The sequence below is a fragment of the Doryrhamphus excisus genome, linkage group LG3, assembly GCF_037039965.1.
Source record: "Doryrhamphus excisus strain RoL-2023G ecotype Guam linkage group LG3, RoL_Dexc_Guam_v1.1, whole genome shotgun sequence".
Taxonomy (NCBI): Eukaryota; Metazoa; Chordata; class Actinopteri; order Syngnathiformes; family Syngnathidae; genus Doryrhamphus; species Doryrhamphus excisus.
This window is the reverse complement of record NC_136359.1, coordinates 24,500,317-24,525,123: the sequence shown is the minus strand read 5'-3', so window position 1 is coordinate 24,525,123 and position 24,807 is coordinate 24,500,317. Positions and strand designations below refer to the sequence as shown.

Sequence of the window (24,807 nt, the reverse complement as noted above, 5' to 3'; positions counted from 1 at the left end):
ATGAGAGTAACACAGTCAACCTTCAGCATCGGTCAGTGCTTCTCAAATAGCGGCTGAACTCTAAAGGGAGGCAGGGAGTACTTTCAATGTTACTGCAGTCCTGCCAACATGTACACATTTATAGTACTCATCATGAAATTTTACTCTTGAATATGCTCTCCATTTGGTTTCATTTTCCTGATTTCAGTTTGGATGTCAGTCTGTACATTGCAGATAACTACATAGCTGTTATTAGTTTCTTGAAAGTATTTCAAATCCAAACAAGTGTATCTTTCATTATACCAGGCATCAGAATTGATCAATAAACTTAAGAAATATTTTTCTCCATTACTGTATTTTCTCAAAAGTGACTTTTTGTAATGTCGCTGGGGAGCCTTTATTGTTCTGTTAAAGCCTTTATTGTTCTGCATTTTGTGACACATTTCAGATTAATCCACTAAGAAAATAATCTTTAGTTGCAGCCTGAAATTAACCCACCCAAAAATGTAATTGTGAAGTTAATTTCTTTAACATTTGGCATTTTAAAGCCTTTATTGTTCTGCATTTTGTGACACTTTTCAGATTAATCCACTCGAAAAATAATCTTTAGTTGCAGTCCGAAATTAACCCACCCAAAAATGTAATTGTGAAGTTAATTTCTTTAACATTTGACATTTTAAAGCCTTTATTGTTCTGCATTTTGTGACACATTTCAGATTAATCCACTCGAAAAATAATCTTTAGTTGCAGTCTGAAATTAACCCACCCAAAAATGTAATTGTGAAGTTAATTTCTTTAACATTTGACATTTTAAAGCCTTTATTGTTCTGCATTTTGTGACACATTTCAGATTAATCCACTAAAAAAATAATCTTTAGTTGCAGCCTGAAATTAACCCACCCAAAAATGCAATTGTGAAGTTAATTTCTTTAACATTTTGCCTTTTAAAGTCTTTATTGTTTTTCATTTTGTGACACATTTCAGATTAATCCACTAAGAAAATAATCTTTAGTTGCAGCCCGAAATTAATCCACCCAAAAATGCAATTGTGAAGTTAATTTCTTTAACATTTTGCCTTTTAAAGTCTTTATTGTTTTTCATTTTGTGACACATTTCAGATTAGTCCACTAAGAAAATAATCTTTAGTTGCAGCCCGAAATTAACCCACCCAAAAATGTAATTGTGAAGTTAATTTCTTTAACATTTGACATTTTAAAGCCTTTATTGTTCTGCATTTTGTGACACATTTCAGATTAATCCACTCGAAAAATAATCTTTAGTTGCAGTCCGAAATTAACCCACCCAAAAATGTAATTGTGAAGTTAATTTCTTTAACATTTGACATTTTAAAGCCTTTATTGTTCTGCATTTTGTGACACATTTCAGATTAATCCACTAAGAAAATAATCTTTAGTTGCAGCCTGAAATTAATCCACCCAAAAATGCAATTGTGAAGTTAATTTCTTTAACATTTTGCCTTTTAAAGTCTTTATTGTTTTTCATTTTGTGACACATTTCAGATTAATCCACTAGGAAAATAATCTTTAGTTGCAGCCTGAAATTAATCCACCCAAAAATGCAATTGTGAAGTTAATTTCTTTAACATTTGGCAATTTCAACATTTTGGACACATAGCATCGAAAGCACATTGAAAGCATTGAGAGCAAAGTAATTATTTATGGTTACTAGTGACTTTCCCAATAAAGTAATTTAATTAGTAACATAAGTACACCTTCATATGGGTATTTAGTCACTGTATTACTTTGTTGAAAAACTTTCAAGTATCTTAGCTTAACAGATAGAAGGATAGAAGGAGCTTGTATTTGATGTTGACGTTCGGAGTTCGATGTCCCTGAATGCACCTCGGTGCATTGGTGGAGAATGAGAAAATGTGGTTCGGGTGTAGAGAGGACACATCGGGGGTGTGCTAGTTGGAGATATAGCCATCCCTCGTTTATCACGATTAATTGGTTCTTCATTTATAAATGGAACATTTTTGGAACCTTTCTGTCCTTGCAGATAAATCAGCCGATCTCACAAGATTGCATTACACAAATGCAATTACAAGTTATTTTTCTACAAATAGAGGGCAGTTAACCGTAAAATCAAATAGATTTAAGAAACTCACACAACAATTTTTTTTTAATAATGTCTGCTAATTAAAAACAAACAAACAATGTCAGCTATTACTACCAACGCTCAGACAAGACAAGGTTCAAATTAATAAAGGTGGCGTTAATCGAGATACAATCTATTCCATGATTGAGATGGGTTTTGTTGTAATATGTTAAACAGTATCATCAGTATTTTCTGCAAGAACATTGGCGGCTCACAGACTTAAGTCTAATAAAAGGCAAATTGATTTAGCCGTGCTGTGAGGATTAGGGCAGCTGACGCCTCATGTTTATACATGAGAACAAAATGTAATGCTGATGAGAATGCAGTTACTTGCAAGACCTTCAGAATCCATTATAACAACAGACATTAATTAATAAATCATTTTGCAGTCACCTGCAGTCATGGCATTAATGACCTTTAAAAAAAAAAAAGTCATCAGATGAAACTGAAGACGAGCAATGTGAAACTGCATTTTTGTTTGGGTTTTATTTCCAATAATGTGATTTTAATTTGTATTTTATTGTATTGTATCCACAATAAGACATCATGAATGGTTTTGATATGATCAAAATACTAATTACAATAGGTTTTGTTTTTAAAAATTGCTTTTCTATAGTCTTAGCCTATGAGTGATTAATAATACAATATTAAACATATGAATAAATCTTTTAAATGCATATTTTCATGAAACTTCTGTGGCTTTGTGGGTAAAATGTTGTGTATGTTGTTTGGCTGGGTCACACAGTAATAGACGGGGCAGTAACTACGACCAGTGGGTTCAGAATAAGGTTGCTTATTTGCTGAGCTGCATATTTTTGTTTTGGGCTCTGACTACATTGTTGTCTGCCAATGGCAATAAAGGCAGAACTGTTTCTACAGCCTGCCAGCTCTTCATTATTCTGTCAGAGCTGCAGTCTAGTATGTAGCGTATTGTTTTAACGTCTGCAGCAAGTTTCTTACTAAGATACTTTTAGTATTGGTATTCTGACATAAAAATGGCTACACTCCAAAGTGTCTCATTCAAAGACAATAATGAAATGTAGTATTTGACATTACTAGGTGTCAGTAATGTTACGGTAATGTTGGATGAGACACACAAGCACCATACTTGATAGCCAGAACAACATGCTTTTATTGCAGTTTTGAATTATCTTACAACAGGAACAATAATAGCATGGCTACGGTTGTTTCTGTAACTTATGGCAAGCTAAAATTAAACCACCGATGTCGCTTCCTACGTCCAACATGAGGTGAAAAAAAAAATCCCATTATGTGTGGAAGTGGTACATTTTTGTCTTTTTCTGTTTCGAGGAAATAAATTTGACATTAACTGGTTAGCTCGTTAGCTAGTGGCCATCTGAAATTTCTGCAGTATAAGAATTAAATGATAGGAGTGTGAAGGTTACTTTTAGGGGTGCTATTGTCATGTCTGTAGGGCTCTAATCATTTAAAAAAACATGCATTCATAAACAGGTTTTCTATGCTTTGCCTGTTTGTGTCTTTCGGCTTTGTCCTTACGGAGTTGCCAAAGCGGAACTTTTTGATCCGCATAATGTAACTACAAAAATCTTAATTGTTTGCAGTCAGGTGTAGAACCAATTAATTACTATGAAGGTCGCTTCCTGTAAATGCTCCACTTGCATGTATCAATAAAGAAGTGGAGTCTCGCCACGCAAGTTAAAAAAAAATTGTGTTTAAATAGCGGAAGATGTGTTCCCTTGTAGTTTAATGGTAATGGTGACAAGCACTGCAATATAACTTTATTACTTTCTCTCACGGGTTTGATTCCGGCTGTTGCAGACACCCCTCCCGAAGAGGGCTTGGGGATGTTTTTTCCTTCCAAGTTATTGAAGCCTTTCGTTCCTTCATCATTATTGTTGTTTTCAGCATCCTCGTCTACGAAATATTGAGGGTTGTCTGCTTTTACTAGAGCTGTTCTTGATAGCATTGTTTGTCATGTACTAATATGTCCATGTCTAATATTTTGCTCACAGGTTTTTTTCTGCATACCGGTAAATTGCTACTTAGCTTGTTTTTTATACCTATTTCCTGCTTCTGTAGTTTTTTTTTTTTGTACATTCTAGTGTTACCCACGTATATCGAAGTCCTTTTGACTGGCTTATCGACTTTGACATAAGTTTGGGATCACTTGCAAATGTCTTTGTTTTCCAAAAAAAAACACATTTTCATGTATTTTACAAATGCATGAAACAAAATTTCACAATTAAAATGAAAGAGATAATTTTCAAAGAAGGATGTACATTTTTGCATAGAGTCCTAGTATCATCAACTGTCAGTCCTCTGCATCAATCTCCTGGTATGGCTTTGTTAACTACTCCCTTCAGAGAGCAGCACAAACTGGGTCTAACAAGGACAGAAAAACGATTCAGAAGCAATTAAAATGAATCAGATAATAATCAGATAAGAAGGATGTACATTTTTGCATAGAGGCCTACTATCGACAACTGTCAGTCCTCTGCATCAATCTCCTGGTATGGCTGCTAATCCAAGTTCATCATTTTATAAGGCTAATAGATTATTAGAAAACCCAACTAAAAATAAAAATCGAAACTAAAACTAAAATCTCTTACCATGCTGTTTACTACTCCCTTCAGAGAGCGGCACAAACTGGGTCTAACAAGGACAGAAAAACGATTCACAAGCAATTAAAATCAATCAGTTAATTTTCAAAGAAGGATGTACATTTTTTGCATAGAGGCCTATTATCGACAAACCTCAGTCCTCTGCATCAATCTCCTGGTATGGCTGCTAATCCAAGTTCATCATTTTATCAGGCTATTAGATGATTAGAAAACCCATCTAAAAATCTAAACGTAAAACTAAAATCTCTTACCATGCAGTTAACTACTCTATTCTGAGAGCAGCACAAACTGGGTCTAACAAGGACAGAAAAACGATTCACAAGCCATTAAAATGAATGAGATAATTTTCAAAGAAGGATGTACATTTTTGCATAGAGGCCTACTATCAACAACTGTCAGTCCTCCGAACAGGGCTTGGGGATGTTTTTCCGTCCAAGTTATTGAAGCCTTTCGTTCCTTCATCATTATTGTTGTTTTCAGCATCCTCGTCTATGAAATATTGAGGGTTGTCTGCTTTTACTAGAGCCCTTCAGAGAGCAGCACAAACTGGGTCTAACAAGGACAGAAAAACGATTCAGAAGCAATTAAAATGAATCAGATAATTTTCAAAGAAGGATGTACATTTTTGCATAGAGGCCTATTATCGACAAACCTCAGTCCTCTGCATCAAACCTAAACCTAAACCTAAAACTAAAATCTCTTACCATGCAGTTAACTACTCTATTCAGAGAGCAGCACAAACTGGGTCTAACAAGGACAGAAAAACGATTCACAAGCCATTAAAATGAATGAGATAATTTTCAAAGAAGGATGTACATTTTTGCATAGAGGCCTACTATCAACTGTCAGTCCTCTGCATCAATCTACTCTACTACTCTACTTCAATCTAACTACTCCCTTCAGAGAGCAGCACAAACTGGGTCTAACAAGGACAGAAAAACGATGCACAACTGTGCAAGAAGACAAATATCTGAGAGTGTGTTTAAGACAAAGACGCCTCACAGGTCGTCACCTGGCAGCTGCACTAAATTGTAGCTGTCAAACACCAGTGTCAGTATCAACAGTGAAGCGGCGAATTCAGGATGCTGGACTTCATGGCAAGATTGCCAAGAAAAAGCCATATCTCAGACTGGCCGATAAAATGTCCAAGTGCTCCCAAATTTTTCAGCGGCAATGTATGCAATTGCCAACATAAACTGAAACGAAGCATTGCATGCACATTTATTTATGACTTTTACCAGAGATATCACGATGGGCGGGTTTGCTGATCGATCACAATTTGAGCACAAGGAATCCTGTCATCAGGGAAGAAAAAAAAACACATCGATGGAATAACCGGGTCATTCATTCTACTAGTTTTCAGTTAGTGAGCTAACTTTGCTGAACCTAGCCCTGATCAATTGCAGCATACCCAACCGATTTGCAGAGTTCAATTCCGGTGATGACTTTCTTTTTCGGTCAGGCAATGTACAAAGGTAGCCATTTTATCTGGAGACTAAGCAGAAACTTGCCTGCACTGACATGAGCATCTGCTTCTTCACTCTCTCTTATCCCTTTCTGGGAAGTGCAACAGCTTGTCAATATCTGTCAGAGGCTGTCTCTGTCAATCAGATCCATAAGGCTGCTGGGGCCTTTGCTGTAGCGAGACCATCTCACAGAAACAACCTATAACTGACAAAGCTCTAGATCTCTGCTCTGTAATCACTGGGGATCCCACCTCTGAAACTGCAGCATCGCCACAACAGAGCGTGTAATTGCTTCCCGTATTGCTCAACCTGTTAAAATTGATCACACTCCATGTAAGAAGCTTTAACTACAGCGTAGATTCAGGGAGTTAGAACATTGCTTGCCAATATCATGCAACACGGCTCTGTATCTGGAAACATTGTGTCACCTTGCTTGTAAAGCGATGGTCGTCCAGGACTGCAAACACCTCGTAACACCTGCTTTGAAATGGCTTCAGATGTAACGACTGCCGTTGGTCAAGGATGTTAAACAGTTTACACACGATTCTGGAATATAGATCTCTGATTTTTATATTGGCTTTGTCATTCATGAAAGCAGACCTACTGTATTATCTTTGTTTATTCATTTATTCAAGAGTCGCAAGGGTGCTGGAGCCTATCCCAGCTGTCATTGGGCAAGAGGCGGGGTACACCCTGGACTGGTCACCAGGCAATCGCAGGGAACATATAGACAAACAACCATTCACACTCACATTCATACCTATGGACAATTAACCTAGCATGTTTTTGGAATGTGGGTGGAAACCGGAGTACCCGGAGAAAACCCACGCATTCACGAGGAGAACATGCAAACTCCACACAGAGATGGCCGAGGGTGGAATTGAACCCTGGTCTCCTAGCTGTGAGGTCTGCGTGCTAACCACTCTACCGCCGTGCAGGTATTATCTTTGTGTTTTAGGCAAACTCATTCATTCATTCATTTTCTACCGCTTTTCCTCATGAGGGTCGCGGGGGTGCTGGAGCCTATCCCAGCTGTCTTTGGGCGAGAGGCGGGGTACACCCTGGTGGCCAGCCAATCACAGGGCACATATAGACAAACAACCATTCACACTCACATTCATACCTATGGACAATTTGGAGTCACCAATTAACCTAGCATGTTTTTGGAATGTGGGAGGAAACCGGAGAAAACCCACGCATGCACGGGGAGACACAGAGATGGCCGAGGGTGGAATTGAACCCAGGTCTCCTAGCTGCGCTAAACACTCTAACGCCATGCAGGTATTATCTTTGTGTTTTAGGCAAACTGACTTTGGAAAAGAATGATGGACATTCTTGCGTCTTTTGTGAAAAACTTCCATATTTTGGATGTCCGGTCCGGTGTGTTGTGTCGTAAACCTGGCTGATTTGCTGTGCATCCCAGTAGCTGCTGGGGTTGACTCAGTTGTCTGTGCTGTGCAAAGCCTTTTGCATGCACTTTTGCTTTGCCACAAGCTCTACCTCAAGTGTCAAGGATTAGTCTGACATCTCCTGACTGGCTGCCTTTCAAATAAGATGGACTCCTGCTGAAACGCTGTGAGGGTGCTCACGATTTAAAGCCGATACTCATACTGCTGATGCTCTTCATCCTTGTACTCTGCCTATTGGTTTACTCCAGCAAAAATCCATGAGCGATCCCTAGTGAATTTGTGAATGTGAGCGGAAGAATGTGTGGTTTTAAAGGATTTTGGCTGTTGAGAAGCTCTATAAAATAATAATGGCCAGCACCATCAAAGATAGTGGCGAGGTGAGGAGGTTTGTGCTGTCAACTCAGATTTTCAGGAAGTTTCCCACTGTCCGTTTTAGTCTGGTGCTCAAACTCATGGCACTAGTCACCACTCTAGTGTTCTTCTACATCTGTATTAACTCATCGGAACCTTGGTTAGCATCGTTATAACATTCCGGAGGATCTGACTGAACCAAAGAGTACTGTAACCGAAATTCTTAACCAATCGTTCTTAGGAAAAGTGTGAAATATGGGTGACATTTGGGTGACTTTGAAGATACTAAGCAGTGTCTTCAAAGATCTGAACAAGAACTGTCACTTAGCATCCTGATTTTCAAATACAAAATTTTCATGAATTCATTCATTCATTTTCTACCGCTTTTCCTCACGAGGGTGGCGGGGGGTGCTGGAGCCTATCCCAGCTGTCTTCTGGGTAGTGAGAGGCGGGGTACACCCTGGACTGGTGGCCAGCCAATCACAGGGCATATATAGACAAACAACCATTCACACTCACATTCATACCTATGGACAATTTGGAGTCGCTAATTAAGCTAGCATGTTTAATGTAAAAACCACAGAGATGCACAAGCAGAGAATCGAACCCACATCTCCTAGCTGTGTGGCCTGTGTGCTAACCACTCGGCACTGTGCGGCCAGATGTATCAATCCAAATATGAATTTTTATCTTTTTCTTTCATTCTGTTTTATTCATAATGTATATATTTTGTATCTGGACCAATTAATTGATTAATCAACAATTAATCGACTATCCAACTAATCAACAACAAGTTTGGCAGTCCATTATTTATTTTTATGCACAGGCAGAACATGCAAACTCCACACAGAGATGGCCGAGGGTGGGATTGAACCCTGGTCTCCTAGCTGTGAGGTCTGTGCGCTAACCACTCGACCACCGTGCAGCCAGTAGCGTTTTAAATGATCATTCATTCATTCATTCATTTTCTACCGCTTTTTCCTCACGAGGGTCGCGGGGGTGCTGGAGCCTATCCCAGCTGTCTTCGGGCGAGAGGCGGGGTACACCCTGGAACTAGTCGCCAGCCAATCACAGGGCACATATAGACAAACAACCATTCACACTCACATTCATACCTATGGACAATTTGGAGTGGCTAATTAACCTAGCATGTTTTTGGAATGTGGGAGGAAACCGGAGTACACGGAGAAAAACCCACGCATGCACGGGGAGAACATGCAAACTCCACACAGAGATGCCCGAGGGTGGAATTGAACCCTGGTCTCCTTGCAGTGAGGTCTGTGCTCTAACCACTCGACCACCGTGCAGCCAGTAGCGTTTTAAATGATCAATTTTTTTTTTAAGTGCTTTTCACCTTTCCAGAGACTCCTTGCATTTCCGACTAAAATTACTACATTGAATCCAGCTTTTATTCTCATTGCAAGTAAAAGAGTAAAATATTTCCACTATGGATAAACATATTGTGAAACGCTTGAAGCATCCGTTTATTGTCTGTAATCTGTCACAGAGTCCTGCATCATGAACAAAAAGAGCCCCAACATGTCCAAGTCCACACATGCTGCCCTTTTCTTCACATTGAACAACAACAACAACTGGTGATGTACCGTGTCCTGTCACTTTCAAAGGTACTGGATAATTGGAACACGGTAGCAAACTACGCCCCATAAACCTGCATTGTCCCATTGGAATGGCGGATACTCATAAATATCCTTCTTAATGAAGAAAGTGACTGCGCCGTCAATAAGTCACTAATTTCCTCATTAGACTGATTAATTTTAACAGCGGCTCTGATGCTCCTCCAGTTCCAGATTTCCACCTGACTTCACATGAGGTTTCGTGCAGCGGACCTGCGGCTGATGAATGCGTTGTGTTTAAATCTGCATACGGGGACGCCGGCGACATGTCGACTCGTTGACGACGACTGAGAGTCAGGGGAGCATGTCGAAACAAAACATTCAAATCATCAGTCATTTATCATGTCAGGGCAACACGACCTGAGCTTGTACTTGCTTGGGTAATGAAGTGTAGTACCGCTGGACTTTTATGTGATAACTCGCTGAAGACTGTACTCTTCACAGAATGTCAGTGTTGGAAAATGATTGAAAAACTGATCAGATTCGAAAGTCTTTTGTCTTTCCCGGTATTTATGTAGTGTTCACAATAAGTAGCAGATATTGAAAAGAACATACGCAAAAAAAAACTGCTAAACTGCTATAAAATTATACAGTAAACCTCGGATATATCGGATTCAATTGTTCCCACTGGTTTTGTCCGATATAAGCGAAATCCGTTATATGCGTATACCGAAAAATGTCCGTTTTACGCATATATCGGATTTATATCCGGTATATGTGTAAATCGGATTTTCCAATGTACCTGGACGCGCAGGCAACGCTGCAAACGCTGCAAATGACGTCGTATAGCGGCCTGTCACGATTCTGCGAATCGGAGCGCCACGATGCGGCCATCCGATATATGCGAGGGAAATTTAATGGAAATGCATTGGAACGGGACTGGAGATTTTGTCCGAAATAGGCGAAATCCGTTATAAAAAAAATCCAATATATGCAATGAATTTTTATTGGAAATGCATTACAGAAAAATCGGTTCTTTTTTATCTGTCCGTTGTGAGCGAATTTTCGATATATCCGAGTCCGACATATCCGAGGTTTACTGTAGCAGTTTTGTATTTGAAAATCAGGATGCGAAGTGGGGGCTGCACGGCGGTCGAGTGATTAGCGCAAAGACCTCACAGCTAGGAGACCTGAGTTCAATCCGCCGTGCAGCTGGGATAGGCTCCAGCACCCCCGCGACCCTTGTGAGGATAAGCGGTAGAAAATGAACGAATGAATGAATAAATGAATAAAACACTACTTTTATACGCACATTGATACACATAGTTCCGTCAACGGCAGCATCACTTACAATGTCCGCTCTCATTGGGATGGCTGTGTCTTCCAGCACATGACGCGTGCTCAAGTCCTCAGGTGAAAAATGCTGACGGCAAACAATCTTGTCGAGTCTTTGTAGCGAATGAGACCCCTTTGCAGTCAAAAGTTCACGTGTTACCGATGGGAAGCAACATCTCGTGTATGTCGACAGGGCGCCAATAGCTCCAGGTGAACCAAAGTCCAACTCTTCGCTAAAAGAGAAGGCTGTTAATCATCTACAATGGTGTCATAATAATGTGTTCTTAGTAAAGAACAAAATCCTTTAGAAGGCAGATGATGTATAATTCATACGGCAAAGAGCTTGGAGGAAGACAACCCCGATGTGAAGAAACAGCTTGTGATATCTGCTATAATGGCTTGACTCTATATGTGGCGATAGATGGATACAGAAAGACTGCCCCCCCCCCCCCCCCCCATCGAGCAAAGCCCTTTGCTGGGCTACATTTGGTATTACAGAATTAGAAAGAGATTTCTGCATTGATTTCATATGCTCAAATAGTTTTCATTTACGACCTGGTAAAATTCTAATTAATTCTATTTATTATTATTATTATTATTATTATTATTGTAGTTATTCTAGTTATTCAGTCACAGCAAAGATGGTTTACCAGGAAAATACTCTATAATTTAAATAAAAAAATAATTTGAAAAACCTGTACATATCAATGTGTGGAGTGACTTTTTGCAGTAACTTATATAATTAATTTAAAATATGCATAATTATTACTCAACACAATGGCGGCTGGAACTGTCTTGATGTTAGTTATATTTCTAAAGAGTGCCAAATATGTGATAAAACAGGTAAAACGTACAACGTTTATGTCTTTATGCATCACTTATTGTGTTTTTTTTTTTTATCAGGCATTGCAATTTCGCACATTCAGTGGTCCTTGAATGCACCACTTTGTGATGTATAGTGTGTGAGGGCTTTACCGCTTATTTAGGGAGTTAATTCAGTGTCAATTCACGGGGGGTGCTTCTGGAGCTGAATCAAATAGAATAATTACAGCAATCACTTATATTGCAAATGTTGATCCAAAAACGTTAACATCAAGCGAGCAGAGGGATTTTTTTTTTTTTTTTTGGGTATGTATCAAATTACTTGTTTTTTTGTATTATTTTTTGTGGCATTTGCTGGTGATTTAACCCCTGTGAAAAGCTGCTTTTTTGTATAAGCCAAAATCAGAACCGTGTGTTAGATACTCTGCATTCAGACTCCACTGCCACAATTTGAGTAATCATACCCCTCTTGATTCCCCCTCCACTTGCTTTGCTGCGATTGTATTCTTCTGCAAATTGCTCTGAGTGGACCGGTTTTGCACTAATGGAATGGATTTGTACTCTGTGTACAATTACCTCTGAAATGGAATTTTTTTTTTTTAATGAATGGGGAATTCAAAACAGCAATCATTTTTACATTTTGTTGACAGTCACTGTTGACACTGCGCAAGTAAAACAATATGCACATGAGGAGGTTATTGTGAATGAAGCTGTTTTCAATCGATGAACTTAATTGTTTGCTTGCAGGTGCAACAGGGGATGCTCACTCGGGAGCCCAACCCCCAGTGCAGGGCACCCTGCCGCACTTCATCCAGGAGCCAGAGGACGCCTACATAGTCAAGAGCAATCCCATTAAACTGCGCTGTCGAGCCACGCCGGCCTTGCAGATCTTCTTTAAATGCAACGGAGAATGGGTTCACCAGAATGAGCACTTTTCCCACGAGTATAAAGACATCACCACTGGTAAGATGAAGCCGTGTGACCTCATTACACGCCATATTTTCCACAGATTGGCATAAACTGACTTATATGCGGCATAGACATGCTCAAATTAATAATGGAAATACTGACATTTTCAGTCGCAACAAATTCAATATCATACCTGATAATAAAAATGAGACACACGGGCAACGAGTTTTACATACTAACCAGAAAAGAACTGGTTAATGAGTCAAATAAATGTCAATTTTGGCAATGCTTGTAAATGACATGATCCAGACAAGGCCATGATAAGTGAATTTCCACAAAGTAGGATTCCTCATTTAGTATAGTCACCTTTCACTCATATTACCCAATGCAATAGCCATAGTAGGGCTGTCAATCGATTCAAATATTTAATCATGAATTACATTTTGTCCAGGGTTAACTCATAGTTAATCACAGCTAGAAATAAGTTATTATATTGTTATAAATAGGTATGTAATCTCTTTGTGGTAAACAATTCGATAGTTATCTATACCCATCAGTTTGCTTCGATACAATTGTTACATTTGTTGATGTCGAGATTAATCTTAATTAATCATAATTATGAACTAAAGAAGCCAGTTCTATAAAAGTGGCCAAATGTGTAAAAGTGCACATCATACCCCCAAGCATGATGTAAGGCAGGGGTCCCCATCCACCGGGCAAAAAACACTTTAAAAAAATGCAAATAACTACATTAAAGTTTATATAAAAATATCAATTTCGGAAATATATTTATTTCAAAAAGTTTCACCTCATATTTGGTCCCACATGCTGATGCTAGGTGGGAATGCATAAAAGTGATATTTGATGACATTATTGAGTGCTAATGTGCATATTTGTGTGGCGCACCAATGTGTGAAAAACACATTCCAGGCTTGTACTGGTGGATGGTGGTTCTATTGTCATTTTGTGATTTTAATTTGTGATTTTAACGTTTCATATCATGAGGTTTACGCATTTAGAAGTGAGCCCTGAAAGAAGTTTAGGATGGCTCAAAACGCTCTTGTTTCAAAAGCCGTGGTAAAACTGCCCCTTTGTGATGTCACAGAGGAGCAGACTTCCTTATATGGTTCATAGTTAGGAAGCACTTGTGACCAATTACAGCAGAGTGGGCGTGCCTGGAGGCGAGCCGTGGGTGGAATAATTTAAAACCGACTGTTTGGCAGGAAGCACAAATCAAAGGAAATACAGCTGGATTAGGTACAGATTCTGGAAGATCTATATTGTTTTTTGTGTGGGTTATTGTGTGTAGCCGCTCTATAGGAGACCACAACTCAATGGAATAATTTAAAACCTACTGTTTGGCAGAAAGCACAAATCAAAGGAAATACAGCTGGATTAGGTGCAGATTCTGAAAGATCTATATTGTTTTTTGTGCGGGTTATTGTGTGCAGCCGCTCTATAGGAGACCACAACTCAATACAAAGGGGTGGGTGGAATGATTTAAAACCGACCGTTTGGCAGGAAGCACAAATCAAAGGAAATATAGCTGAATTAGGTGCAGATTCTGGAAGATCTATATTGTTTTTTGTGCAGGTTATTGTGTGCAGCCACTCTATAGGAGACCACAACTCAATACAAAGGGGTGGGTGGAATGATATAAAACCGACCGTTTGGCAGGAAGCACAAATCAAAGGAAATACAGCTGGATTAGGTGCAGATTCTGGAAGACCTATATTGTTTTTGTGTGGGTTATTGTGTGTAGCTGCTCTATAGGAGACCACAACTCAATACAAAGGGGTGGGTGGAGTGATTTAAAACCGACCGTTTGGCAGGAAGCACAAGTCAAAGGAAATACAGCTGGATTAGGTGCAGATTCTGGAAGACCTATATTGTTTTGTGTGGGTTATTGTGTGTAGCTGCTCTAAAGGAGACCACAACTCAATACAAAGGGGTGGGTGGAGTGATTTAAAACCGACCGTTTGGCAGGAAGCACAAATCAAAGGAAATACAGCTGGATTAGGTGCAGATTCTGGAAGATCTATATTGTTTTTTGTGCGGGTTATTGTGTGCAGCCGCTCTACAGGAGACCACAACTCAATACAAAGGGGTGGGTGGAACGATTTAAAACCGACCGTTTGGCAAGAAGCACAAATCAAAGGAAATACAGCTGGATTAGGTGCAGATTCTGGAAGATCTAGATTGTTTTTTGTGCGGGTTATTGTGTGCAGCCGCTCTATAGGAGACCACAACTCAATACAAAGGGGTGGGTGGAATGATTTAAAACCGACCGTTTGGCAGGAAGCACAAATCAAAGGAAATACAGCTGGATTAGGTGCAGATTCTGGAAGACCTATATTGTTTTGTGTGGGTTATTGTGTGTAGCTGCTCTATAGGAGACCACAACTCAATACAAAGGGTCAAAAAATGAACTTAACAGGCCCCCTTTAGTTTTTGTACACCCCATGAAATTTACAGTGGTGTTCTAAATTGAGTTTTTACCGAATTGGAGCAAATTGGAGGAACCGACTTATGCCCCCTGAAGGGACGTCTGTTCATAAAGACTTTTTACCTCAGTTGGAATGTTCTGAGATTAGAAAATATGAGAAATCTTGTTGTCTTGTGTTCATGAAAGCAGCTTTAATTGCACCAGAATGTTCCTTCCACTGTGATTGCTGTGGTGTGAAATTGTTGCGTGCTTGATCTTGGCAAAATGTGTAATTTAACCCTCGCTTCTTTGTATGCAGGAGAACTGCGTGTAATGTGAAGTTAATTTAGTGTTGACAAAGTAAAACCACCTTCGAGCTTTGCCGTTACAAACCGATTTGCGATACGCATAGATGACTTTCGATGAAAGTCTCACAGATTAATTTGGGTCAATTAAAAATATATAGTATGTTTTTATTTTAGCGCTTACATAAGATGTCCAGTTCAAAAAAGGTTCACCAAGTCCATTAGAGTGTGTGGTGCAATGGGCATATTATTAAAGTTTGAGTGACTTCGATCAGATTCGCTCTGGAGAAAGACCACCTACACGTCTAAGCTGAGATGCTCCTCAACTCTAAACATTTATAATTTGTCAAGGTTGTTGGATCACCTTCTTGTGATCATCCCGCCCCGGTGGATTAACAATTAGAGTGGCCAGAAGATGTCCTCGGTGTAGCCCATCTGGCAACAATGGCATCGTCCCACCTTATCAGTTGTGAACACAAGACCAGATAAGCACGGTCTTAACTGCAACACTTCGTTCTGGCTCAGGTATAGTCAGCAACATTGTGTATTGAATTGCTTCAGCTAATCAGGGGTAGAGATCAGACACGAATTGGAATGTTATTGATGAGAGCATGCGCCCTCAATGCCACGAGGAACACCAGATAGCATCTCTTATTTACCAACTAGACTGATGAATCACCAAGCGCTGAAAAGCTGACAATGTCCCCCAGCCAATTACAGTATGGTCGTGAGTACCAATGCATATTCCTCAATACACAACTCAAATCTAATCATAAACTTCAGCTTTTCCTGTATGGCCTTGCAGTGACAACTTCAACATTGTTGTCAATCCATCACACGGAAAAACCGTGTTCTGCTCTTTGTTGACTTCTGGCACAGATTACGCCATCTAATCTACAGATACCCCAATGTTCTAATTTTGTTTAGCCTGTGATGATGACGCATTTAAACAATGGCAACACTCTTTCCAACCCCTCAACCTATCCTGGGTCATGTATAGCAATTGATTTTTCTCTTGAGAAAATGAGATTTATTTCTAATCTTTCTTATCTCATTAATATGAATTTCCCTTTCATGCAGAGGGAATACAATGTAGTGGCCAGACAAGGCATTACATTATTTGAATTGTGATGGACATGCATTATCCAATAAGCTCTTTAGACACTAGCCATGTTTACATGGACCCAAATATTCCAATTCCATTCGTGTTATTTGCTCAAACGGAAAGAATGTAACCTTTGTATACACCTCATTCCCAAAGAAAAGTGCCAATCCCAATGAATATATAATGGGATTCCCAGGGGTGGAATATTCCTTTCCCCAATCCGATTGAGGTATATTGTACCCGCTCAAACGGAAAGATGTCAGACTGCGTTCTTCTTCTTCTTCTGTTGTTTATTGGCGGTTGGCAAGCAGCTTTGGTGTGCATTAGCGCCATCTGTGGAACAGAATCTAAACCCTTCTATACGCCATTCACAAGTCCACTTTTATTCCAAAAGAAAATACTAAATATCTATATAAAACATGTGCCCAGCTTCATTATAAAATATTAATATAACTTTCTAAAGTCTTTAATGCAAATGTGACATCATCCATCCATTCATTTTCGATGCAACTTATCCCCACAAGGGTTGTGGGCATGCTGGAGCCTATCCCAGCTGGCGGGGTACACCCTGGACTGGTGGCCAGCCAATCACAGGGCACATATAGACAAACAACCATTCACACTCACATTCATACCTATGGACAATTTGGATTCGCTAATTAACCTAGCATGTTTTTGGAATGTGGGAGGAAACCGGAGTACTCGGAGAAAACCCATGCATGCACGGGGAGAACATTCAAACTCCACACAGAGATTGGCCGAGGGTGGAATTGAACCCCGGTTTCCTAGCTGTGAGGTCTGCACGCTAACCACATGACCACCGTGCAGCCCAACTTTTTGACATTCCTTGTAAAATTACAGGTACTTTTTCCATTTCTGCTGTTTTTCCAAATATGTCATCTAATTTTCCAAAAATTATAACTTTATTCTTTGTCAATTTCAACTTTATTTTTCGTCATGATTTTATGACGCTATTCTGAAATGTTTCTCATTTCATTTAGAATACCATTTAGAATCGAACCCAGGTCTTTCCGATCTCCTGACTGTGAGTTAATTGGAAAAAAAATACACAGAAACATCAGGAAACGGGAGGCATATGCAGTACTAACATCATCCTGAAGGAGTGGGGGTGCTTGTCACTGCCGTCCTTCCATTGTTTATGTTTGTTTTTTTGACTGCTATGCTAGCTGGAGAGTCTTAAGTCAAATGCAAGATATTTTTATGCCCTGCTCAATGAATGTATGAAATTGACTGCCAAAGATAGAAGATTGTATCCAAGCTCACCAGGAGATGATCAGAGCTTTTCCCGGAGAAGGATAGTACACATAAAACGGTACAGAAACCAATCTATTCATTTTTTTTTTTAATTTCCTATTAAGAAGTAATTTGTATTTACGTTTAAGCCATGAACCTCATTGCACGTCACTAAATATACTGCATACCGTGTTGTGGGTGATGTCCTACGTTGGTTAAATATGGACGAAGAAGCACAAAGGACATATTCAAGATTCCGTGATGCCTTCCTCAACTTCTTTACATGCACTTCTATATGTGCAATTCAAGGGGGGAGAATCAGACTCATTCCTCACTGCTCTTCACGTGATTGCTGAACACTGCAATCAGGGTCTCTTGCAGATCACAGATCAGCATGATAGTGTTTGTGGGGGAGTCGGGCTCCACGATAGAAAGCTGCCAGGAGGATGTGTAGCTAAATAGAAATCTGACACTGGATTCTGCAATCAGGCTGACAGAGTGAAGAAATAAAACGTAAACGGGCCACACTGAAACCTGAATTACGCTGCAGCGTAGCAACAATGCCGACCCATCCAACGAACACTAAATGCTAAACACAGACCTGAGGGAAGCCATGACTTGGAGTTATCGTTGAGAAGAAAAGATAACTCAGCGTTGGTTGTGTGGAAGTGGTTTGGGGAGCGCTAATCAAGTCGATGTGCAAGGTACTGCATGTCGGCGATCGGTGCGCTCAAAAACCAGCATCACAACAAATCTGTTTAACCACCGTACCACAATTATTGTAGAGCATGAAAATGTAAATCTTCAATCTTTTTTTTAATATATATATACAGTAAAGTCTCGTTATATCGATATCGGTTATAACGAATTACTGCTTATTACGATACAATTTTCATTTCCCGGCAAATTTCTAGTCTTTTATGATATAATTAGTTCCGTTAGTACGATACCCGGTTATTATGATAATCCGGTTACTACGATGCCCTTTTCATCTCCCGCCAGCCAATTTGGTCTGCTTATATCGATACAAAAGCAGCTTAAATCAATCTTTGCTTAAGGATTTCAATACCAAAAAAAACATGGCGAACGGCTGCTTCCAGTCAACTTTATTTTTCTCACTTCCACCACCAGAGCGCAGCACACACACCGATTCCCACACTTCCTGGTTCACAGGTCATGCTCAACCCGCCCCACATAGCTGGCCAAACACATGCCTGCAACAGAAGAACCAACTGCGTTCGTGGTTTCTCTCATGTGTATAGATTCTATACACACGAGAGAAACCACGAACGATAAAAAGATATCTGAATACAACACAATTAAATACATGTATTTGTACGCTTGTGTCTTCGTTGGAATAGGTGTGTATGCTATGTCAGTTGGTTCTTCTGTTGCAGGCATGTGTTTGGCCAGCTATGTGGGGCGGGTTGAGCATGACCTGTGAACCAGGAAGTGCGGGAATCGGTGTGTGTGCTGTGCTCTGGTGGTGGAAGTGTGAAAAATAAAGTTGACTGGAAGCAGCCGTTGGCCGTGTTCTTTTTTGGTATTGAAATCCTTAAGCAAAGATTGATTTAAGCTGCTTTTGTATCGATATAAGCAGACCAAATTGGCTGGCGGGAGATGAAAAGGGCATCGTAGTAACCGAATTATCATAATAACCGGGTATCGTACTAACGGAACTAATTATATCATAAAAGACTAGAAATTTGCCGGGAAATGAAAATAGTATCATAATAAGCAGTAATTCATTATAACCGCTATCGATATAACGAGACTTTACTGTATATATTTGGGCAAAGAAAACGAAACACCACAGTTTAAAAACTTCTCCATTGCTAGTTGTAGTTGAATGTCTCCTTCTGATCTTACTCGGAGAACATGCAAACTCCAGATGGCTGAGAGTGGAATTGAACCCAGGTCTCCTCGCTGTGAGGTCTGCGTGCTAACCACACGACCGCCGTGCATCTCTCCTTCCATGATATGAAATGTGATTTTTTTTTTTGTTGATTTTTTTTTCTTAATTTTGTGTTGTTCTAAATTGGTAAGCGAGTGGATGGTGTAACCTCAAAGATGTTGCTACAAAGTGACCCTCCACCAAGCTGTCAGAGCTGAGGCTATGGAGATGTTCTGACAGCAGGTTTGGCCGATGAATGGAAGGTCTGAAAGATTTATATGACTGCATAGTGCCTCAATATTAATGAAAATGATGAATGTTTGCCTTCTGAACAAGTCATATCCACACAGGAAATAATGCACAGGTCGGCCAATCCCAGTCTTTACGGTTCGCGTCACCACAACGGGAGCTTAGATTTTTTTTGAAAGAGGAGCAAACAGGGGTTGCATATGCCGGCTCCTCTGCGCGGGAGCGTAATCCAGGCTTGAGAGACAGTTCAAGGTCAGAAGCTGTTGGCAGCAAATGTGTGGAAAGGCAGTGGCAAGCAAACCTTAACAGAATAAGGCGAAAGCCAGCACATTACAAATGTGGCAGCTACACCATCTCATATCAAGAAAGATTTCCCGGTCAACAGTGCTAAATGTCACCCACGAAGAAGGAGGCTTACCAGAAAATATGCAATGCAGATAACATTTAGCAGAAGGTAGGTGAGGATGACGAGGATGAGGATAGTTGGTGGGTAGACAAATTATTTTTTTTCAGATTAAAATAAAAAAAACATTATTAGAGCCCTGTAGACATGACAAAACACGACTATAGTCACATTTATACTCTTTTTATTTACAACATATTGCGCAACTGCCGGGTCTTAAGACACATGCTAACTCGCAAACTAGAGAGCTAGCGACCTAAACGGTAGCCTTCAAGTTATTTCCTTTCAACTTAAATAGCCAAAAACTTACCACTTCCACACGGATAGGAAGGATAACTATTAACAGTTATTTAACCTTTAACATGAACATGAATCAAACGTAATAATTTTTTCTGGGTACATGATACCATACAGCATCCATATCAAACTTGCGCGGGCCGCACTAACATTAAACTTTCATATCAAGGCGGGGGCCTCAAACTAGTGTCCTGCGGGCCACACAGTTCCACATGTCCAAAAGGAGCAGGAAGAAGCAAAGCTCATTAAATCCTACCCCTCCATCTGGTACTTTTACAATCAGTAACTGTTACATTTGTTCACTTCCTGCTTTCCTAATATGTTTTTTTTATTTTTTATTTTTTTTAAACTTATTTGTCCCGTACCGAAGTAGGAGGTGAAATGAACATCCAATGAATGACATAATGGGTACCATAGTAAGTGTCAATATAGTGATATATATAGCACATCATGACTGGTTCAAGCTCTTTTACAAAAATTTAGTAAATTTTGTAATTTGCAAATCTTTTGAAATTACATTTCACATTCCAGTGCAGTCACATGTGAAATGATTAGCTCTTTGAAATACTATTTTTTTTGGGGGGGGGGGGTGTGACTTTTAAGAATGCGACTCAAAGTGTAAATTTTTGTTACCAATTGTGTGTCAATCACGATACACCATCGAAGTATACATTTGTTGCTGCCTGCATACCCTTATGCTCTACCCTAACATATGCCAAGTACAGTGTTAAAACCACACTTTTGCAGAATGACAGGTGTACAAGCATGTGGTATGGCCCGCCGTGCAAACATGACTGTTTCCACAGCTCTGTGTAAATGGGGATTTCATTGTCGTCTTAAAATCTTCCATATACAACATGTGTGGGACGGAGGCGGCAGGACACCGACTGGCATTGCTGACTAAGTGTACGGTGGCATATGCCCGGGAAAGCAAGGGGAAACGATTTTTCATTGCTTGTCTTTGCACTTTCCCTAATGGTGATGACCACCTTCAACTTGGGAGTTTGAGGAAATCTGCATTCCCTGTGCTCTGTCGAGGGAATAATTGTCTTTTGTTAATTGTCCTTGTTTGGTCTAAAAAAAGGAGACTTTTGCCGTGCACATTCTTCTTGTTGTGACTTTAATTTATTGAGTCAGTTAAGCTTTCCTTGGAGGAATGGCACTATTTAGCACTAGCACAAACATACTGTATACAATAGGGATGTTCCTATCAGGGTTTTAACACACGCACACAACAAAAGTTCCTCCTGCACTAAAAGCGCTTCATAGTGTCTGCATGCTCCCAGTTTTACCACGTCCTCTGAAACCTAGCGTTTCCAGTTTCTACCCCAAACTTCTTTCAAGGCTCACTTCCAAATGTGCAAACCTAATTATCTGAAACTTTGGCATGGTTTAACGACATTGTAACGACCTTTATAGGTCAGAAAAGTGGAAAAAGTTCCCTTCATAAAATGAAGCAGACTGTTCATCAGCTGAAAATTTAAGACCATAGCCTTTTAAAAGCCAAAATGTTGATTCTGTGTCATTTGCACTGTCATGATCTCTTGATGGCAAAGACATCGATTGGTTAGCTGAGCTGCTAAAGCAAGACGACGTCTGGCAGCGTGCCATTGCTTCAGAGGTTGGACGCAGTAAGACAGTCACTTGAAACATCTTCAAATATCCTGAGGGTTATGGAACACAAAAGTCAAGTGACAGACCCCCCAAAAAATGTCACCGGCTCTGAGCCGGAAGATCCGATTAGCTGTCCGTCAAGACGCGTAATTATCCTTGGCCCAAATTAAAGCTGTTGCTGGGGCAGATTGCAATCCAATAGCCTGAAGATGGCATCTCCCAACAAGGGTCTCTTTCATCCATCCGGCCATTTTCTATCCCGCTTGGGGGATGCTGCAGCCAATCTCAGCTGACTTTGGGGGAGAGGCGGGGCATATGCCGAACAACACAACACGTCAAAACAAGCGATGCACAATGTAAACTACCTACTGCATCATGAGTGTATACAAATATACAGTATATCCCTGCAAAATATTCATGCCAATATACACACATATAGTTGTGCCTCAAGGTATGCTGGGTATCTTGTGGTACTCACTCTCCCAATAGTATCATAGTATATTTTACAGATTTGAAGATTACATTTTTTTTTCATATTTATAGGCTATGATATATGTCAAAAAAGACAATATTATCAGGAAACATAAATGCATAGTTACATTTTATTGTATACATTTAACAAAATTACAAAAATAAACAATTAATCCAATGTGGCTGTGAGTCAAAAAGTGAAGAAATAGTGGTTTGGTCCGCTGTATATCAGAAAAGAGTCAAACGTTGTTTTCCAAAGTCGAAGCTGATGTGGGCGAATATTTTGTTTTTTCCAAAAATAAAAAAGATAATCATCTGATTTCATGAACGACTAATTTAAAAACTATTCGCACATGAGAGGCTGAAAAAGAATATTTTTGATTTAAAATAAAAATAAATAAATAATGGACTTAGTTGATTAGTTGGATAGTCGATTAATTGTTGATTAATCAATTAATTGGTCCAGATACAAAATATATACATTATAAATACAACAGAATGAAAGAAAATAACAAAAAAAAAACATAGATAACTGAAAAATATCAACCCAATACCGATACTACCCCTTTTGATAATATTCATATTTAGATTGATACATCTGGTCGCACAGTGCAGAGTGGTTAGCACACGGGCCACACAGCTAGGAGATGTGGGTTCGATTCTCTGTTCGGGTATTTCTGTGGTTTTTGCATGTTTGTGTGTGTGGGGGGGGGGGGGTGTCCGGAATTCTGGCATTCCAGCATTCCGGCATTCCGGCATTCTGGCATTCCAAAAACATGCTAGGTTAATTGGTGACTCCAAATTGTCCATAGGTATGAATGTGAGTGTGAATGGTTGTTTGTCTTTTATGTGCCCTGTGATTGGCTAGCGACCAGTCCAGGGTGTACCCCGCCTCTTGCCCGAAGTCGGCTGGGATAGGCTCCATCATAGTGATGGTACGTGGTATAGAAAATGGATGGATGGATGCATGGTACACCCACTTCTACTGTATGGGATATTATCATTCAGCAGTAACCCACGGAGCAGAATACCCTGACCTTCCTGTTTATGAATGTTATCACTTAGGAACAGCTTTTGCCTTCGTAGCCCATATCTGCGAGGGAGCTGTTGGTATGGGGGTGTGTACCTATAGTGTGCATATATGCTGCCATGTGGGACGCATGTTGATGAAGAATTATTGTGCACTATGCACCCAGCGCTGCCATCTGGCATGATTGTAATGTGTTTGTACAGTACTGTCATTATAGCGCCTGTATGCAAAAGTACATAATGACTTGTGTATGTAACAGGAAGTGAATATATTACACATGGAGTATACATTTTTATGCATGTGTGTGTGTTTAATTTGGAGAGTTGACGAATGAAGAACCTGCCAAACAGCCAAACCGGGGAACATGTTGGAATAATGAGTATTTGTGTGGTCATGTTGGGGATTGACGATTGGATTTGACAAACGAGTGGCATCACCTGACCCGCCCTTTTAGCTACTTCTAGCACCTCCGCTCACTTTTCCAGGAGTGCGCGTATATAACATAATGACCTCTAAAGCCACAATTGGTGTTATCATTGCTATAGGGTTGCTTTGCGAGGCAGTTAATGGCGTTGTTAACCTAATAAACACCTCACACCATCATAGACTACCTTACCTCCATTATGCACTCCTTGCGGGGAATGGATGGGAAGTAACGTATCTTCAACCCAGAGATGATTTTATTTAGTTTTGCTGTAGGTTTGGATAGGCTAGGGAAGTGTTTTTCAACCTTTTTTGAGTCACTGCATTGGAAAACATCACTAAGTCTATAGGAGGAACGAGCTGGGACCAATATTACATTGCTATGCCAGTCTTTACACCACAGACACTCCACAGTAGCCGTGTTTACATGAGGAGTTTTTCTCTTTCCGAATGACCTTTCCGGAAACAATGGTATCCATGAAAAGGAATATTCCAATCTCTTGTCTACATGCGTCGCTATAATCAACCAGAATAGTCAATGGGGCATGCCCAGTAAAACGTAAACACCAACATCACGTGATACCGACTTCCCCGAGTTGTTTTTTTCACTTGTTGGAATAACTCCGTATTGCCAGTTTTTTCTTTGTCCAGTCTTGAAATTTAGTTCGTATCAAAAACAGTCCAATGCCGATTGCTGGCCTCCATTTTTAAAACCGAAGAACGTCTGGATCTGCGTGTTACGTCATATCTGAGCATGCGAATTCAACTCGG

General features: G+C 39.9%; 1 protein-coding gene across 5 annotated transcripts in view; it reads left to right on the top strand.

Annotated features, from left to right (window-relative positions):
• The window catches only part of unc5db (unc-5 netrin receptor Db), a 183,983-nt gene that overhangs the window by 71,700 nt on the left and 87,476 nt on the right, over positions 1–24,807 (top strand). For all 5 annotated transcript variants that reach the window (XR_013627106.1, XR_013627105.1, XR_013627104.1 and 2 more), the window contains exon 2: positions 12,405–12,620. Coding sequence is in view for 1 of the 5 variants with exons in the window: in XM_058070184.2 (XP_057926167.2) it covers positions 12,405–12,620 (216 nt within the window). In the remaining 4 variants the exon portion in view is untranslated. The remainder of the gene's footprint in view (positions 1–12,404; positions 12,621–24,807) is intronic.